Source organism: Geotrypetes seraphini, chromosome 14 (assembly GCF_902459505.1).
Source record: "Geotrypetes seraphini chromosome 14, aGeoSer1.1, whole genome shotgun sequence".
Lineage (NCBI taxonomy): Eukaryota > Metazoa > Chordata > Amphibia > Gymnophiona > Dermophiidae > Geotrypetes > Geotrypetes seraphini.
Genome location: NC_047097.1, coordinates 27,866,592 through 27,885,613, shown reverse-complemented (window position 1 = coordinate 27,885,613; position 19,022 = coordinate 27,866,592). Strand labels below are relative to the sequence as shown.

Sequence of the window (19,022 nt, the reverse complement as noted above, 5' to 3'; positions counted from 1 at the left end):
ATGAAAAGGAGAAACTACCTTTGCCAGGAAGGAACAGACCTCAAGACAACCCGCTCCTTAGAAAACTTCAAGAAGGGAGCCCTACAAGACAAAAGCCTGTAGCTCAGAAACATGTCTAGCAGAAGAAATGGCTACTAAAAAGACTGCTTTAAGAGTAAGGTCCTTCAAAGAACAGTCGCCCAATGGTTCAAAAGGTGGGTGCACTATAACTGACAGAACCAGATTCTGATCCCAAGATGGAACAGAGGGTCTTACAGGAGGCTTGAGCAATTTGGCCGCCCACAAGAAGCGAATCGCATCAGGAATGGCAGTCAAATGCTGACCTTTCAACAACCCATGAAAGGCTGACAAGGCCGCAAGCTGAACCCGGAGAGAAGACCAAGCCAGTCCCCTATCCAGGCCATCTTGCAAGAACTCTAAGATGGTAGGCAAGAAGCGTGAAAAGATACCACTCCACAAGCATCACACCACTCCTCAACTATACACCAAACCCTCCCATAAACCCAAGAGGTAGAAAGCCTCCGGGACTCCAAGAGAGTTAAGATCACTTTATCTGAATACCTCTTCTTGCCTAGGCAATCCCTTTCAAGAGCCAACCTGTAAGACAGAAGGGACCCTGAGTCAGACGGTCATCCAAGAGAGGCAGAGGAAGAGGATCTACCTCACCAGATCTGCATACCACGGCCACCTGGGCTAATCTGGAGCCACCAGAACCGGATGTCTAACTATGTGGAGAACTCTGCCCATTAATGGCCATGGAGGGAACACATACAACAGCCCCTCCGTTGGCCATGGTTGAACCAGAGCAGCTAGACCCTCGTCTTGACCGTCTCTGCGACGAATGAAAAAGTGGGGTGTTTTGGTGTTGACACTTGTGGCCATCAGGTCCATGAGGGGCTGACCCCAAGACTGCACTATCAACAGATAGGCCACGGGGCTTAGACACCACTCTCCGGGATGTAGCACATGACGGCTTAGGAAGTCCGCTTGAACATTCTCCACTCCGGCTATGTAGGAGGCTATTTCCTGTAGATGAGACTCTGCCCAGACCATGAGCAGAGTCACCTCCTGTGCCACCAAAGTGCTCCTGGTGCCTCCGATTGACATAGGCCATTGCCGTGGCATCATCTGAAGGAACCCTGACTGACTCGCCCATCAGAAAGGACTGGAAAGCTAACAGCGCCAGACGGATGGCTCTGGTCTCCAAGACATTGATCGACCAAGAAGCCTCTTCTGTGGACCAGGTGCCCTGAGCTTTGTGACCTAGACACTGAGCTCCCCAACCGAGACTGGCATCAGTGAGCAGCACCGTCCACTGAGGCTAGGCCAGACTCACCCCTTGTACAAGATGGGAGGTCTGGTGCCACCAACAAAGACTGTACCGAGCCAAGCCTGGAAGCGGAACAGAATGATCCAGACTGCCTATGAGGCGACCACCTCCGAAGAAGAGCATACTGAATAGGACATATGTGCTGAAACAGCCAAAATCAGAGCTCCTGCGGCCTGTCGTGTCTAAAAAGGCTGGGACTTTCCTTAGGCCAAACCGACCGATGCGAAAAGGGAATCCTTTGCGAGGTATATGTGGTAGGGTGCCCTGGCCACCGGCAACCGCTGCCGACGAGACTCCCCCACTGCTCTGGCCTGTACAATGCTTGCATAGGCAGGCTTCAAGTAACTCATGTCTAGAGCACAATGCGCATTTTTTCCCCTTATAAGTGCTCATAGTGCTGAAAAACACCCTAGCTGTAATAAGTGCTGGTTAGATAAGGAAAAACAATACAAACGTCAGTTTTAAAGGGAATCGAGCCCTTTAGATTGGCACACCTCAGGATTTTTGTTTTCACTTAGAACAGACTCCATGGCTCTCACCGCTAGAAGCCTGACCAATCAGGGGGCCAGGCTGCCGGCTGAGGCACCTCTACAAAAATGTGGGGAGGTAGAAGAAGGAGGGGGGAGGAACCCAGTACGAAACCCGCCGAGTTTAACACCCCCGAGGTCGGACGGACCCCAAACAGGACCTGTCCAAGCTCTATCCAGAACAAAATGGGAATCCAGGAGTCCAAAACGTGCCAGAACCTGAAAAAATCTTCAAAGGAGATCAAGCAGAAAAATTAACATCCATGGAGATAAGCCTTGAAGACGTACACAAGCAGATAGATAGATTAAAAACTGACAAGTCTCCAGGCCTGGATGGAATCCACCCTAGGGTATTGAAAGAACTAAAGGAGGAAATAGCAGAACTACTACAGCAGGTTTGTAATCTATCCCTGAAAACAGGTGTGATCCCGGAGGATTGGAAGATAGCAAATGTTACACCCATCTTTAAAAAAGGATCAAGAGGTGACCCGGGGAACTACAGACTGTAAGTTTGACTTTGATTCCGGGGAAAATGATGGAAGCGCTGATAAGACAGCATCGATGAGCATCTAGAAAGGAATAAACTAATGAAAAAAAGCCAACATGGCTTCTGCAAGGGAAGATTGTGCCTAACAAACTTATTGCACTTCTTCGAAGGAATTAACAAACAAATGGACAAAGGGGACCCCATAGACATCGTATACTTAGATTTCCAAAAAGCCTTTGATAAGATACCCCATGAATGCCTACTCTGGAAACTGAAGAACTATGGGGTGGAAAGAGACTTAGGCGGGTAGGAGTGAAGGGCCACTACTCTGACTGGAGGAGGGTTACAAGTGGTGTTCCGCAGGGGTCAGTACTCGGACCGCTGCTGTTCAATGTATTTATAAATGATCTAGAAACAGGGACGAAGTGCGAAGTAATAAAATTAGCAGACAACACCAAACTATTTAGTGGAGTTAGGACTAAAGAGGACTGTGAAGATTTACAAAGGGACCTGAACTAGGAGTGTAGGCGACGAGATGACAGATTAAGTTTAATGTAGAGAAATGTAAAGTCTTGCATGTAGGAAACAGAAACCCAAAGTACAGCTATACGATGGGAGGGCTGGTAAAAGAAGGCGAATAGAATGCTAGGTATTATCAAAAAAGGTATTACAACCAGAACGAAGGAAGTTATCCTGCCGTTATATCGGGCAACGGTACGCCCGCTTCTGGAGTACTGCATCCAGTATTGGTCGCCGTACCTTAAGACGGATATGGCAATACTCGAGAAGGTCCAGAAAAAAGTGACACGATTGATAAAAGGTATGGAAAACCTTTCATATGCTGAAAGATTAGAGAAACTGGGGCTCTTTTCCCTGGAAAAGTGGAGACTTAGAGGGGACATGATAGACTTACAAGATCATGAAGGACATAAAGAAAGTGGAGAGGGACAGATTATTCAAACTTTCGAAAACTACAAGAACGAGAGGGCATTTGGAAAAATTAAGGAAGGGACAGATACAGAAACAATGCTAGGAAGTTCTTCTTCACCCAAAGGGTGGTGGACACTTGGAATGCACTTCTGGAGGGTGTGATAGGACAGAGTACGGTATTGGGGTTCAAGAAGGGATTAGATAATTTCCTGAAGGGAAAGGGGATAGAAGGGTATAGATAGAAGATTACTATACAGGTCCTGGACCTGATGGGCTGCCGTGTGAGCGGACTGCTGGGCATGATGGACCTCTAGTCTGACCCAGCAGAGGCACTGCTTATGTTCCAACAGTACTAAGAGGAGAGCTGAATTAGTCTTACCACCTACTAATGGAGACTGAGGAAGACTGGATTGCAAGAGGGGAAGCTATCCTGATATACAAGTTTGTTCTCAGTCTCCACCTGCTGGTAGCAGTGAGGTATATAACCCATTCGTAAGGACTATTCCAGTCTACCAGGCGCTACAGAATATAGTTTAATACACCCATGCCTTGTTTTACTGTTACCCAAAAATGCCACTTTGGATGATGGGACAATCGCTTGCCAGACACTAGCACTCCGCGGGATAACTTAGTTTTAAAGAGCTCCGATGGGGGTGTACGGGGGGGGGGACCCCCCCACTTTACTGCATACTGTTCACGCTGCCGTTGGGGGGGGGGTTGGGGGGTGTAACCCCCTACATTATGGAGAAAACAGAACTTCCCCCCCCAAAAAAAAATCAGAAAAAGTTCTGTTTTCTTTATAATGGAGGGTTCCAACCTCCAAACCCCCCCACACAGCAGCACGAACACTATGCAGTAAAGTGGGGGTGTTCCCCACTCACACCCCGCTTCGGAGCTCTTTAAAACTAAGTTTTCCCACGGCGCACTGGTGTCTTGCGCTGAATTGTCTACTCCACTTTGTGCTTTAAACCAAATTGTAAATTAAAGATTTTTCAAAACTATCTTAACTTATAGATTTGTAAAGAAGTATTTTGTGTTACTATTAAAATGTCAGTGATTTTTACATCCATCATTTTCATATTTCTGCATTTTAAATAAACAATGCAAACTCCAAAAGAAACAGTCCATGTTGCTTTTTCAAACTCACCGTCTATAGGCCGCACTGTAAACAGTTCTACAGAGCATCTTACAAAATATTACTTGTTAATTTAGGATATTATTTAGGAAAGATAACCTACTTAGGGGTCCTTTTACTAAGGGTTAGGATTATAATAGACTTCCAGAAAGCGTTCGACAAAGTTCCACACAAAAGACTTCTCAGGAAACTACAAAGCCATGGAAGAGAGGGGGGATATACAAAGATGGATAGGCAAATGGCTGGAGAACAGAAAACAGAGAGTGGGCATAAATGGGAAGTTCTCCGACTGGGAGAAAGTGACTAGCGGTGTACCCCAGGGCTCGGTACTTGGGCCGATCTTATTTAACATTTATATCAATGACCTAGAAGAAGGAACATCCAGTGAGATAATCAAGTTTGCAGACGACACAAAGCTATGCCTTGCGATCAGTTTGCAGAAGGATAGCAAGGAACTCCAGAGCGACTTGTGTCAGTTAGAGAAATAGGCAGAGAAATGGCAGATGAAGTTTAATGTGGAGAAATGCAAAGTAATGCATTTAGGCTGAAAAAATAAGGAAGAGTATAGAATGTCAGGTGCAACTCTGGGTAAGAGCGAACAAGAAAAGGACCTGGGTGTACTGATAGATAGGACCCTGAAACTGTCAGCACAATGTGTGGCGGCGGCAAAGAAAGCAAATAGAATGTTGGGCATGATAAAAGAAGGGAATCACGAGTAGATCGGAGAGGGTCATAATGCCGCTTTATAGAGCAATGGTCAGACCCCACTTGGTATACTGCGTCCAACATTGGTCCCCCAACCTAAAGAAGGATATAAAACTGCTGGAGAGGGTGCAGAGACAAGCAACAAAGCTAGTAAAAGGTATGGAGAAACTGGAATACGAGGATCGACTTAAGAAACTGGGATTGTTCTCCCTTGAGAAAAGGAGACTGCGAGGGAATATGATCGAGACCTTCAAAATACTGAAAGGAATCGACAAAATAGAGCAGAAAAAATTGTTTACATTGTCCAATTCGACACGGACAAGAGGACATGGAATGAAGCTAAGGGGGGACAAGTTCAGGACAAATATCAGGAAGTACTGCTTCACGCAGAGAGTGGTTGACACCCGGAATGCTCTCCCAGAGGTTATTGCAGAATCAACTGTCCTAGGTTTCAAAAGCAAACTAGATGCTGTGACAAACCCAAGCCCGTTTCGGGTTTTTCCTATGACAAACCCAAGTCCGGTCCGGGGTTTGCCACAGGGATTAGGAAGAAATACAATATACCCCTTTGTAAAAGAGCTGATCAGGTAGTGTCCCTGACTTTAAACTTAGCTGACTACTGCTCAGACCTGGAAGTGGAATCAGATGAGGCAGAGCAGGAAAGGTTGAAGCAGAAAACGGCACAGGGTTTAAACCTGTCCCCAAGTCTGCTAGGGGATTACTTCCTTTCCAGCAGCCTGTCCAGGCAAGGGTTAAGGCTGGAAAAGAACCTGCACTTAGGCAGATGGAACAAGTCTGTGTGTGGAAGGCCCCTCCCCCACCTAGGCTGAGTAGGAGTGTCACTCCACAGCTTAAAACGAGACAGTTTAGAACACTGGGGGGGGGGGGAGGGAAGCAGCCTGGAGGCAAACAGGAGAGAACCATCCACTCTCTCTTCACCCCGAGGAGACTGGTTCTGCAGACTGGCAGATGTTGGACGCAGAGGAGCTTACTGCTGACCCTGAGAGTGAGGAAGGAACCCCAGGGGAACCCATGGAGACACAAGAGAGTCTGGTAGGACTGGAGGTTGTGCCCATGGACATTGACATGTAGTAAGGAATATGTATATTGCCTGTATCCACAGTAGTGAAGCCACCAGGGATGCCAGTGTTTGTTTGAAGGGGATTTGTATGTCTCTCCCTTCTGATAGTGAACTTTGAGTTGGTGCTGGAAAGCTTTATTTGTGAGGCTAGCAAACGTTTTTCCCTGCTAGCTGCTAAGCTGAGCTGGGAGCGTTCTTCCCACCAGTTGTGCATAATTGATTAACTGAACGGCACAGCGGGGAGCTGTGCTGAGAGCCCTGCACATTCCCGAGCTAGGGCTAGGCAGAAAGAAAACTCCTTCACAGCCTCAGAGGGGCTGAATGTGCCTTTTCCCTCTTGTGCTAATAAGGGATACGTTTTACAGAGCAACAGTGTGTGAGCTGAAATGTTAAGCTGGGGAATCCATGTGATATGCTGGCCAGGTTGCCCGTTGCTCAGTTTTTGTTGGTAAAGTTTGTTTTCTTTTCTGGATTTACCTACCTTTGAACTGATACAGCTGCTGGAGCTGAAGCCACTCAGTAAATGTTTCTAAAACCAAACTGCCCTGGTGAAAAGGACTGTATAAAGTTTTGCCAAGAAAGTCCAGAGGCAGGGGACTGTATGTTAAGGTGGGACACACCCAAAAACCTGGACACTGGATTTTGAAGTTTTTGCCTTGTTTGAGCAGCTTGTGTTTGCCTCATAGTATTGAGTGCTTGTTTTTGAAAACTGCTGAGCTGAAGCCTATTTCTTTTGTTCAATGAAACCAGTGATCATAATAAACCTTTGATTTGCTATATCCTGTCTGAGACTCTTGCCTTGCATGCCCTTATTAGGCTGATAGGAAGCCAAGAAAAGTCCTGAAGGGTCCCTTGGTAGTAAGGGACACGCCGGGCCAGAATATTGTGTCACGATCCCGGGGCTCGCAACGTAGTGCCAGAGAGCGGGTGTGACAATGCACATCTCCTACGAGAGGCATAGAAGGATATGAGTGACTAAAATTTACACCAGGTGTACACCTGGCGGGCCCTCCGCGTGTGCGGATCGCCGGACTTGATGGACAGAGAGTCTGATCAGGAGATGGTGCTTCTTATGTTCTAGTGAAAGGACCCCTTAGTTAACAGACTGCTCTTGGGTTATTGTTGTTTCTGAACTGGTTAAGTTTTGGAATCCTACCCACCCAGTAGAGAGCTTCTAGACCAGTTGAAAAAGGGGAAAGGACTTGATAGACCATCTGTCTATGGTTACAGTCAAAGCGGTTTCCATCTTATATACAAGTACTGAATGTGTAGCTGAAGCAATGCAGAGTTAAGTGACTTGCCAAGAGTCACAGGACGTTGCAGTAGAAATCAAACCCGTTCCCCTGGTTTTCAAGCCACTACATTACTCCTCTACACCGAAGCCTTTTAAAATGTCATCTAATTAGCACAGAAATAATTTTTAAAAATAAGGCTTTGCTGATAAATCTCTGGCTTTTCCTATATGTGACCTAAATTTTATAATTGGAGTCCAATTTAATTTTTTTTTTTTTTTTTTGCAGATCTGAAGTGAAAATGGCACAAAATGGTGATTTCACTGTAGTGTGCCAAGCGGATATAACTTTTCCTAAAAGGTAACTTTGTCAAACAAGTTTACATAGAAATATGATGGCAGATAAAAGCCAAATGGCCCATCCAGTTGGCCCAGCCGCCGTAACCATCTCTTCCTCTACGAGATCTCATGTGCCTATTCCACACTTTCTTGAATTCAGTCTGTCTCCACCACCTCTTCGTAGAGACTGTTCCACACATCTACCACTCTTTCTGTAAAAAAGTATTTCTTTAGATTACTCCTGAGCCTATCACCTCTTAACTTCATCCTATGCCCTCTCATTCCAGAGCTTCCTTTCAAGTAACAGAGTTACTTAACAAGTGTTATCCAGGGACAGCAGGCAGATATTCTCATGTATAGGTGATGTCATCCACAGAGCCCCGATAGACTGCTGCACAAGCAATCTTGCTCAAAGAACTTTAGAAAGTTTGCGACTGACCGCACCTCACATGCACAGGAGTCTTCTTGCCCGATGTAGGGTGTACGTCTCAGTTCAGATAGCTAGCTGAGAAGCCAACTAGGGAAGGTGGGTGGGTTGTGAGAATATCTGCCTGCTGTCCCTGGATAACACCTGTTACGGTAAATAACTGTGTTTATCATTGGACAAGCAGGCAGCATATTCTCACGTATGGGTGACCTCCAAGCTAACCAGAATGGGATGGTGGGAATGTTGGCTTTGTAGAAAATCAAATTTGAAAACCTTAAGAGGCCGAAAAGGCCCATACCATCTGGACAAAAGTTCCAGACAAGAATGAAGGTGAAAAAATGAACCGAGAAGAAAAAAAGAGCGTCTTCATCTATTCTGAATCGAAGTAGATTGAGAAAAGAATACTGAAGCTGCCAAACTGGAACCGTTGAACAGCTGGGATTTGACTAACTTAAGAACAGCCCAGCCAAACTATAATAAAACCAGATGCAAGCAGCCAAATGTGGTTGAATATTAGACCCCTGAAAACAGGATTCCCCAACTTGTTAATGTCGAAAGAGACAAAACGTTGTAGAGATGATCTGTGTGATATTGTCTCCTGCAAAAAAGCATCTAATGCCAGAGTGCAGGCAAAAGTAGGAAGAGTAGATTCTCCTAGATGAGAATAAGAGCAGGAGTGACCTGGATGTGTCGAGTCAAGAGGGTCGGAAACCTGCGTCCACTGAGATGCCAGGGTCCACTGAGGAATCCTGAGGTGAAGTCTGGCAAAAGGAGTCACGTGTACTGTAGAAGCCATGGGACCCAGAAGATCCATCATGTGTCTCGCTGAGATGGACGGGCGAGAGGAGACTGAGCGACAAAGACGGAGAAGAGCTTCCAGACGTTGTTGAGGAAGGAACGCTCTGAGTTGGACAGTATCCAGAACAGCTCCGATGAATGGAAGAGTCTGAGAAGGTTGGAGATGGGATTTCGGAAAGTTGATTTCGAACCCCAGACTCTGCAGGAACCAGATAGTTCATTGGGTCGCTAGCACGACTCCCTGAGACGTGGAATACTTGATGTCCAGGTAGGGAAACACCTGCAGATCATGGTTCCTGAGTGCAGCGGCCACCACCACCAGGCACTTGGTGAAGACGCCAGGCCGAAAAGGAGCACTCTGTATTGAAAATGAAGATTTCCCATCTGAAATCTGAGGTATGGACGGGAGGCCGGATGGATGGAAATGTGTGTGTAGGCCTCCTTGAGATCTAGAGAGCATAACCAGTCGTTCTGCTCGAGGAGGGGATACAGGGACGCTAGGGTCAACATGCGAAACTTTTCTCTGACCAGAAATTTGTTGAGCACCCTGAGATTCAAAATAGGACACAGATAATAATAATAATAATTTTATTTCTTATATACCGCCAAAGCCATAGTAGTTCTAGACAGTTTACAACGAAGAAGGGCTGGACAATCAGCGAAAATGGTACAATGTTACAATCAGATAAAATCAGATCGCCCGTCTTCTTTGGAACAAGGAAGATTGGGAAGACACTGACAAGAGTTGAAGTAGAGCTTTCAGATGTTGCTGTGGAAGGAAAGCTCTGAGTTGGATAGTGTCCAGAACAGCTCCAATGAATTGTAGAATCTGAGAGGGTTGAAACTGATTTTTGGGAAAATTGATCTCAAATCCCAAACTTTGTAGGAACCAGGTAGTCTGTTGGGTCGCTACAATAACCCCTTGAAATGTGGAATCCTTGATGAGCCAGTCGTCGAGGTAGGGAAATACCTGAAGACCATGATTCCTTAGAGCTGCTGCTACCACTACCAGGCACTTGGTGAACACCCTGGGAGACGAGGCCAGGCTGAATGGTAGTACTCTGTATTGATAATGCAGATTCCCCACCCGAAATCTGATGTACTGACGGGAGGTTGGATGAATGGGGATCTGAGTGTAGGCCTCCTTGAGATCCAGAGAGCATAACCAGTCGTTCTGCTCGAGAAGGGGATAAAGGGATGCCAGGACAACATTCAAAACTTTTCTTTGACTAGAAATTTGTTGAGCCCTGAGATCCAAAATGGGTCGCAGATCGCCCGTCTTCTTCGGAACAAGGAAGTAATGGGAGTAAAAACCCCTGTTTCGCTGCTCCAAGGGAACTAGTTCGATAGCATGGAGACGAAGCAGAGCTTGAGCTTCCTGAAGAAGAAGGGCGGTCTGGGATGGATTGGAAGTATACTCTCTTGGAGGAAGCTCTGGTGGAATCCGAGTGAAATGAATTGAATATCCTTCTCTGAGGATGGTAAGCACCCAGAGGTGACGTCCATCGGTCGTAAAAATGATGGAGACGACCTCCTATAGGGGGAAAATGAGATAAAGTCAGAACGGTGGAGGTTATGCTCTGTTTTAAACAGTCAAAAAGGCTGAGAAGCCTTAGGTGCAGCAGAAGGTTGTGGTTTTTGCTGCTTCTGAGGTTGTTGTTTCTTAAGAGGAGGGCGAGTGTAAGGAGCTGACTTTGGAGCATAACGCCGTTGATAAAGAGTAGGGCATGCAGGCTTGGCAGGAGCTGGCTTTGGCTTAGGTCTGACAATTGAAGCAAAAGATTTTCCATGGTCAGACAATTTCTTGGTGGCTGCCTCCTCAATAGATTCATCAAAGAGGTCATTGCCTTCACAAGGAATGTTAGCTAAGCGGTCTTGAAGATTAGGGTCCATGTCAATGGTACAAAGCCAGGCAAGACGACGCATAGCCACAGAGCAAGCAGCTGCTCGAGCAGACAACTCGAATGCATCGTAAGATGACTGGAGGAGATACAACCGGAGTTGAGACAAAGAAGCAATAACCTCTTGAAATTCAAAGTGCATTTGAGTGTCCAGATAATGCAAGAACTTCGGCAATAAAGAAATAAGAAATTCAAAATAAGTGATGAATTGAAAATTATAATTGAGGACTACTAAGAAAAACTAAAAACAGCGATTCGTGAGGAAAAAAAAAACACAAACCGCGGTTGAGAGAAGGCACAAAGGAACGAAGTTAAACGCAGAGAGTCAAAGACGGACTTCTCGGCTCCTTGGAAAACTGAGGAGACGCACCCTGTGCTGGGCGGGAAGGCACTCACGCATGTGCGTTACGGGCGACTTGAAACTTCGAGTTTCTTCAAGCAAGTCTGCTTGTGAGGCGTCCGCATCCGGGCTCCGTCGATGACGTCACCCATATGTGAGAATAGCTGCCTGCTTGTCCTTGGATAATAACTCCTTTAATAGCAATATTGCAAACTAATTTCCAAAGCATGTTTCCCCCTTGATTCCAAACTTCAGTTGTCTGTTGCTAGACATTATAAACACCTGAAGTAAGCTTAGTTCTTTTACACAGAAAGTTTTGCTTCCAATATTGTAAGATGCGAATTCAGCAGCTCATTCATAGCTGCTCTGCACCTACTACCAACTGATAGGAAGAAGCACTCGAATGCTTCCCTATGATCACAATTCCTAAACCAGCTTCTGTTGCTCATTATGTGAAGAAATACAAATTCCCCAAAAAGATGATCAGGCCAGGTATAGGAAAGAAACCTTGCCTTATATAAAGCAAGAATGCAATACTTTCAAGAATAGGAAAACAGAAGAATAAGTCTGGGTTTAAAGGGGGATTCATTTATTTTAATTTTTCCAAATGTACAAAAACTAAAATAGAAAATAACCACCCACCCGTCTCTGATGGAAAAAACAACTTCCCCAAAACCACAAAAATTGGTCCTTGCATGTCTCCAACAGTGCATCTCTAATTTTGTACACAGAAAATAAATGACAAATGACACACGCTGAGTCTCCTGCTGAAGTCTTATTTTAAGAGTCTGCCTCTGGGTGGAATGCCTCCCTCCATCCTACCTAGTTCTTCCCTATATCTCTTATGTGTCAGAAACTCACAAAGTGCTCCCTCACATTCAATTTCTGGCTTCTTGTAAAAAAATAAAAAATAAAAAAAATAAAACAAACAGTGCTTTTGGTTACTTGCTAGGATTTACAATTCCTGTTTCTTCTTCTTGGATTTTTCTTCTTCCTGGAGGTTGAGAGGGACTGTGGATTCTTTCTTCAAGTAGCTGATAAAGTCACTGACCTCACGACCACCCTTAGGTGAAAGAATGGTAAAAGGTTCCATGAACATACAGTCTTAACTATTCCTTTTCCCTCCCCCTTAACAGCATACACTTCATGAACAGCACTTACCACATAAGGGATTATTAGCCCATCGTTACTGTTATATGCTGAATAAAATGGGCCCTGAGGCAAATCACACAATAGAAATGCTTTATTCCCTTAGGATTTCCTTGGGATAGGATTCTCAAAACTTACTGTGCCCTTAACTTGGTCGCTAAATCTGTTCCAGCTGGTTTAGCGTGCCAGAATTTTATTGGCCAATTATCAGAATGGCCTTTTCTGAGCTTCATAGCAGTCTCCGATTCTGCCATGCAAATGTGGTGGTACAAGGTCATTAATATTAAAATGTCCTCTTCAATATTTAAAGGAACACTCCAGGCAATTCTCTATCATCGCCATACGATTCCCTAACCTCGTTGTGCCACAATTGCGACCAGAGTTTTCTGACAGGGTTTGAGCGGTCCTATCCTTACTTTCTGGTCAGTGCCGATTGGCTCAGGCACTGACAGAAAAGTGAGGCTTGACAGCTCAGAGCCCCCCCTTTACAAATTAAAAAAACAACCCCAAATTGAAGGACAGAAGGAAACCCACTCCCTCCCGATGCCAGCAATTCCCCCCCTCCTAAACCCCAGTAGGAGGGATGCCACTTCTATTGCCAGAGTTCTCCAACATCCCCTGTACCTTTCCAATGATGGCTGGCCACAGGAAGGCTTACTCCTACCTGCCGGCAGGCTTGCGTCTTTAAAATGGCATAACTCTCCTTTCCCTGTGCATTCTGAGATGCACCAGGAGCCTTAAGCATTTAGGCCAAACAAGGACTTAGGCCCCCCCCACCCCCTTGGAGCATCCCAGGATGCACCGGGAAGGACCACCATTTTGAAGTAGCGGGCCTGCCAGCCAGAGGGAGTAAGCACAAGGGGGTGTTGGGAGGGGTTAGGCAGGGGACCTTGGTGGTGGGAGTGTGCATCCCTCCTGCTGGGGGTGTCGGATCACCGGTGGTAGGAGGGAATGGGCATCTCCCCTACTGGAGGGGGGATGGCTATGGGATGTGGTGGGGCAGCAATAGGGGACCACAGTGGTAACAGCAGCAGGGAGTGGTAATCTTTCCTGCCAATCTTGTTTTGTGTGTTGGGGGGGAATATGAGCAGCGGCGAGCAAGGGGGCTGTTAAAGGGAGAAGGAGGAACTCTTCTTTCTGATGCTCTCTCCCTGCCGATTAATCAGTTGAACCGGCAGGACTTGGGGCTCAGTTGATTGGGGCATGGACAGCAACTTTGACAGGAGGGAGAAGCAATGCTTAGGAATTGCTCTAATGAGCAATCTTCTTCTTCAAGAGACTGGTTTTAGAGGAGATTTTTCAGCTTTGTATCTCTCAACTTTCATTCTCTATATTATTGTATTACTTCCTTTAGTATTTTGTAAACCACACTTATGCCAAGTAGTGGGAAGCATGATAACTACTACAACTAACGGAAACTGAAGATTCAGCTGTGGATGTTTAAATTCAATGTGATGATTTGCAAAGTCAACGGATTTTATTTTTAATTAGGTGCATAAACAGAACTTTTAAAAGCATTTCTTTAGGATTTTAAAATAATTTACGTTAAAATAAAAAAAAAAAAAAGGCTAAATATAAAATGGAGGTTTATCAGACTGGTTACACTACCAGACAGAAATCTCTTCTTGCCATTTTCAGGTCAAATTGGGAACTGTTAATTCATAATGAGTTAAAATTAGTTGTGGAGTGCCACAAGATACATCACTGTCTTTTTTAACATATATATTGCACCATTCTGTAAAGAGTAGTTTGAGCGTGTGGTACTGGCTTTATGCCAATGAAAAATTCAATTTATTTTTCAGTTCATGAATCTATTTGATACATTTTATTGTGCTCTGGGAGATTGAATCTTCAATTTCCTGTGACTTTTTCTTATGAGAATACTGAAAGTCCCATTTTAGGAGAAGTATTTAGGAGTACTTCTTGATTCTTCATCGTCAATGAAACCACATCTCAAATTGGTTATTCAGAAGATATTTTTGAAGATGAAATCACTACGACCTTTGAAAGGATTGATGAGTCCATCTAATTTTCATATAGTTGACTAAAAGGATTTAAGAGCAAAATACTGCTACTCATTTAATCTTAGGAAGTCCCTTGTGTAATCACATTACATCAATTCTTAAGCAATTTCATTGGTTGCCTATTCGATGGCATATTCATTTTAAACTAATATCTTAACTGGACTGGTAAAAAAAAGTTGAGTATTTCAGCAAAACACCACAAAATAGTTCAAAAAATCATCCAGGAATAAAGGAAGGTGGTTTGGAATAGCCACCAGTCTAGACTCGATTATTGTTCAATTGTAAACATACAATCTATACAAGACCTAAGAATTTGTACTATTAGAGTTCTACAAGAAGAGCTGTAAAATAATTCCTATTTTCTTATAGAGATATCCTAACTTTTGCACACGTCTTAACCATTTTAAAACCTGTAAAATACATACCTGCAAAAGTAACTATGCATTAAAAATGAAGAAATGTTTAACTTAAACAATGGCAAAAACAGCTATGTATAAATGTTTTGTTCTTCTTCCTATATTACTGTGTGCTTACAGAAGTTGCATCACTGAAATATCCAAATTGACCAGGGAGTGCCTGAATGTTTTCATATGACTGTTCTTAAGAGAAATATTTGATGAAAGCTACTATAGAGCAAATGTGAAATCAAAGTACATGACATGCGTCTGTCTCAGCCCTGCTGAGTATCTATGTTTGATTACAGCTATGCCTCAAGTCTCACTAGTTCTGACAAGACTTTTGTGCTGTAAGCAGCACTTCAACTAAATTCTGCTCCTTAAAATTTACCTCATATTTCTTTGGATCCTGCTTGCTACCTGCTGGAGCGAAATAAATTGTGGGAAACCTGCAAAAATAGAACAAGTTTAATGCTTTTTCTAAGCTAAGAGCCGACAGGCAGGGATTCTGAACCTTATTCTTTACATAGGCATTTAAATTATACTGTACATTCTCTATTATCTTATGAAGTATGTACACTTATAGTTGTGAATTACTAGAACCCAGTAAAACATTTGGCAGATTAAGTTGAAAACATGGGCTAGAGCACAGCCACTGAGCATTACAACCAGAATGCAATTACTACAACCGAAGAACAATGCCCCCCCCCCCCCCCCCAATTCAGGCAGGAGTGATTTTCTTTTGGTCCAAAAGTGGACAAAACTCTCAAAGAAAAAAAGCACTTCAGGTGTTTTACATATGAAGTCCTAAATTATCTAATCCTTTTGAAAAAGCTGTGCTTACCCTCTGACTTCATACTGAGAAGGCACATCATTGGCTGTGGCATCCATCTTTGCAATAACGATGTTTGGATCTGACGCAACCTGTTGGTGTAGAAAGCAAACCTTCAGATCGACCTACTAAAAAGGTAAATGCTTTCCTTTTCTCTAGGTGGGCTACATTTCTTTGAAGCGGTTTTATTTTCTCAATCCGATTCTCTAAAAATTGTGCCAAGTAGAGACAGGCAACTTCCATACTTACCCTATCCAACTTCTGTTCAAAACCTGATCAGCAATATGAAAATCTAGCTTTCTGAACTTTTTTGCACAGCACTATTTTGGCAACCAAAGCAAGATTTAACTAGTTCTCATAAACGATCTATTACTGTGAAAGGAAAAAAGTTAAGACTTACAGATACATTTCCGATCCACGTAACTTCTGAGAAGTCTGGGGATTTAGAAGGTATAGAGGGTAATAAATCTTACTAGTAGCAGGGGCTCTTTGTAGGAAGGATTATATGGCCACACTGCTAGTGACTTCAAATGTATCCAGGACAGTTTTTGCAGACATGTATGGAGTATTTATTCTTCCTGCACTCTTAATTACAAAGCTTAAATTTCTTCAATGTAGACAGAGATGGTGGGAAAAGTTTGGTTGCATTATCCTATCTACAAGAGAACCTGTTATCCATCTAGATAATGCAGATCCATAATGCAGTCACACTGCTTCCAGAGCCAAGAGCCCTTTCGTTTTGCTTGAATTTAGAAAGCTCAGAAAGATTTCAGGTAACTAGAGTTAAAGCTTTTTTTTTTTTTTTTTTAATTTCTTAATGCAATTTCAAATTTGTTGTAAGGAATGCACTTGGTACAACAACATTACTGTGATATTTATGGAGATTGGACCCATACCAAAATAGGAAGACAGTACAGGAAGTTTTTAATGGCATTCTATCCAAATTTAAGGAAAAGCATTTGACATGCCTTCTTTCTCCATGCTCCCTTGTTCCCATTCCCACTGTAAATTGGCTACATTGTTTCCCATTTTTGTGGGCTATCTGCGGGAATCCTTCACCATGTCATTCTCTAATGCACAACTCAATGTGTAGCCATTTGCAGTTTTCTCTTGCATGTGGCCATTGTGCAGATTGTCCCTGGAGTAACTTAGTATATGAAACAATTTAAGATGACAAACTGGGAGACAAAGGGCAAAAAGGATTTTACCAGAGTATATTAAAATGCGTGACCTACCTTCTCTGCAAGTTCTTTATACTTTGGTTCTAGATTCTTGCAGTGGCCACACCAGGGAGCGTAGAACTCTATCAGTACATCTTTGCTCTCATCATTGACAATTTCTTCAAAGTTCTCAGCTACAACAGTCTAAAGTGTTAAGAAAAGGTAAACTAATACCAAGTCTAAAAGCAATTTTAACATCACTTCTCCTGTGAACACAAGCTAGAACTGGAATAATTAGATTATTGCTCACATAATAAGTTACGGCAACATAACTGGCCCATCTAATCTTCCCAGCCGAGTTTCTCCTATAGTCTGACCACTAAAGACATAAGCACTTGAAGTCCCATATGAAAACACCAGCTCTTACTGCCAAGATGTCAATCTGACCCTCCCCAATTTGTCCCAAGATCCAAACTTTGCCACAATATTGATCTTTACCACCTCTACTGGTAGGTCATTTCAGGCCTTGCCAATATACCTTTTTGACGCTTAAGAACAAGAGAATCAGGTTCAGGGCAAACTATTTGGCTAGAGACAGCAGTGGTGTAGTCACAGGGGTCCCCGTATTCCCAAAAAGAAAACTTGCATCACCCACTGAGTGGCTGCAGGGATGCCTAAGCCCCGACTACCCCTGCCCTGCCAATGGAGGGGAATATAGTTCCTTTTCAGTTAGTTGACTGGTCAGTTGCAGAAATCTTTAAGAACTTACTGTCCCTGTTGGCACAATGTGGCATGCAGAGCTGAATACAAGTTCCATGCACATTGACCATCTGACTAAATGTTGAAAACAGCTATAAATCTTACCTTGACTGGCCCATCATTACTCTCGGGAACTGGCTCAGATTTCAGGTATCTCTTCAATTTATCATCAAAATAATCTTGAAGGAATCTCTCTAAAGCCTTCCCATCACGGCTGCATTTTCAAACAAGTACAATTAAAAATGGGAGGGCAGAAAAGTCTCATCTCAACAACAACAACAACAAAAATCACATGAGCAACACATTACTACTTGCCTATAATTTCTACCAGGTAATGACTAAACACCATCTTTGCAATCAAACCATCAAGAATTTGTATGAAAAAAAAGCTAAGTTTCACTTGATAGCTCTCTTTCCTTTAATCCCATTAGACCAGTGGGTTGTGTCCCTCTACCACAGATAAGACAGAGGAAGAAAATAGGCACTATTCAGCACTTTATCGGCTATAGTTTATCACAAAGCTTGGACTGTTCAATACAGTCACCCTGGCCAGTTAAGTGCTAAATATCTGGCCAAGTATTGGCTCTGCACTCAAACTAGCTGGGTTTCTACTTAGCCGCTGACCGATAACTTTTAGTGGTGATTAACCAGTCAGAAACCATTTGCTGGTGGATTATCGTTCTGAATATCAACCAGCTTGTAAATGACAGTATATAAAACTAGCATGGTCCACCCAGTCAGCCTAGAAAGGTGGCCAGAGTTGCACTTGTCCCTCTGCCCAGGTTACTCTCTATTTTGCATAGAAATACTCTCAATAAACACTTGAAAATTTTATCATTATACTATATAAACATAAAAGAAAGTGTTGTTCTTAAGATTCTTGTACACTTAATGAGAGGTTAAAAATGAAATGTTGAACAAAACTTTGCTAATTACTAATGCATGTCCCTCACTCCCAGCTACAGCGAGCAGTAGAAATGGCATTTCTAAATGAATGTTAGTACTTGGTAGCAAAATAGACACTATGCAAAGTAGAGGAAAGGATTCATAACTCACGAGAACTCCTCCTGCATGACGAACTTCTCTCCTTTAGCATTCCGAATTGCAACAACAGGAACCTCACCAGTGCTCCCATCCAAACCATAATCAGAAAGTTCGTTACCGAATGTTTTGTGGCTAGCAACAGCAAAGGTAAGTTTCTTTCCAGCATCCAGAAAACTTTTTGCCACCTTCATCACCCTGCAGAAGATAAGACAGATATTAAAAATTTTTTTTAAAAAAGGTGGAATGAAATAGGCTGCGAGACGGTATGAGATGAGTACCCCTCATTAAGCTAATTTCCAGAAGTTTGTGAAAATTGCTTTCTAAATGCAGCTGAGATCTTTCTTCCGTTTTCCATCTGCTTATACAGGGGTGAGGCAAAAAAGTACCCAATTTCTTTTGCCATTTTCTCAGCAACCGCTTTCCATTTC

General features: G+C 43.5%; 1 protein-coding gene across 1 annotated transcript in view; it reads right to left on the bottom strand.

Annotated features, from left to right (window-relative positions):
* Positions 1–11,797: 11,797 nt before the first annotated feature.
* The window catches only part of PDIA3 (protein disulfide isomerase family A member 3), a 35,160-nt gene continuing 27,935 nt past the window's right edge, over positions 11,798–19,022 (bottom strand). Inside the window, exons 8-13 of the mRNA XM_033920006.1 lie at positions 18,607–18,789; positions 17,656–17,764; positions 16,867–16,995; positions 15,644–15,723; positions 15,191–15,248; positions 11,798–12,294 (exon numbers count right to left, since the gene is read on the bottom strand). Coding sequence (XP_033775897.1) covers positions 12,187–12,294; positions 15,191–15,248; positions 15,644–15,723; positions 16,867–16,995; positions 17,656–17,764; positions 18,607–18,789 — 667 coding nt within the window. The 3' untranslated portion in view covers positions 11,798–12,186. The remainder of the gene's footprint in view (positions 12,295–15,190; positions 15,249–15,643; positions 15,724–16,866; positions 16,996–17,655; positions 17,765–18,606; positions 18,790–19,022) is intronic.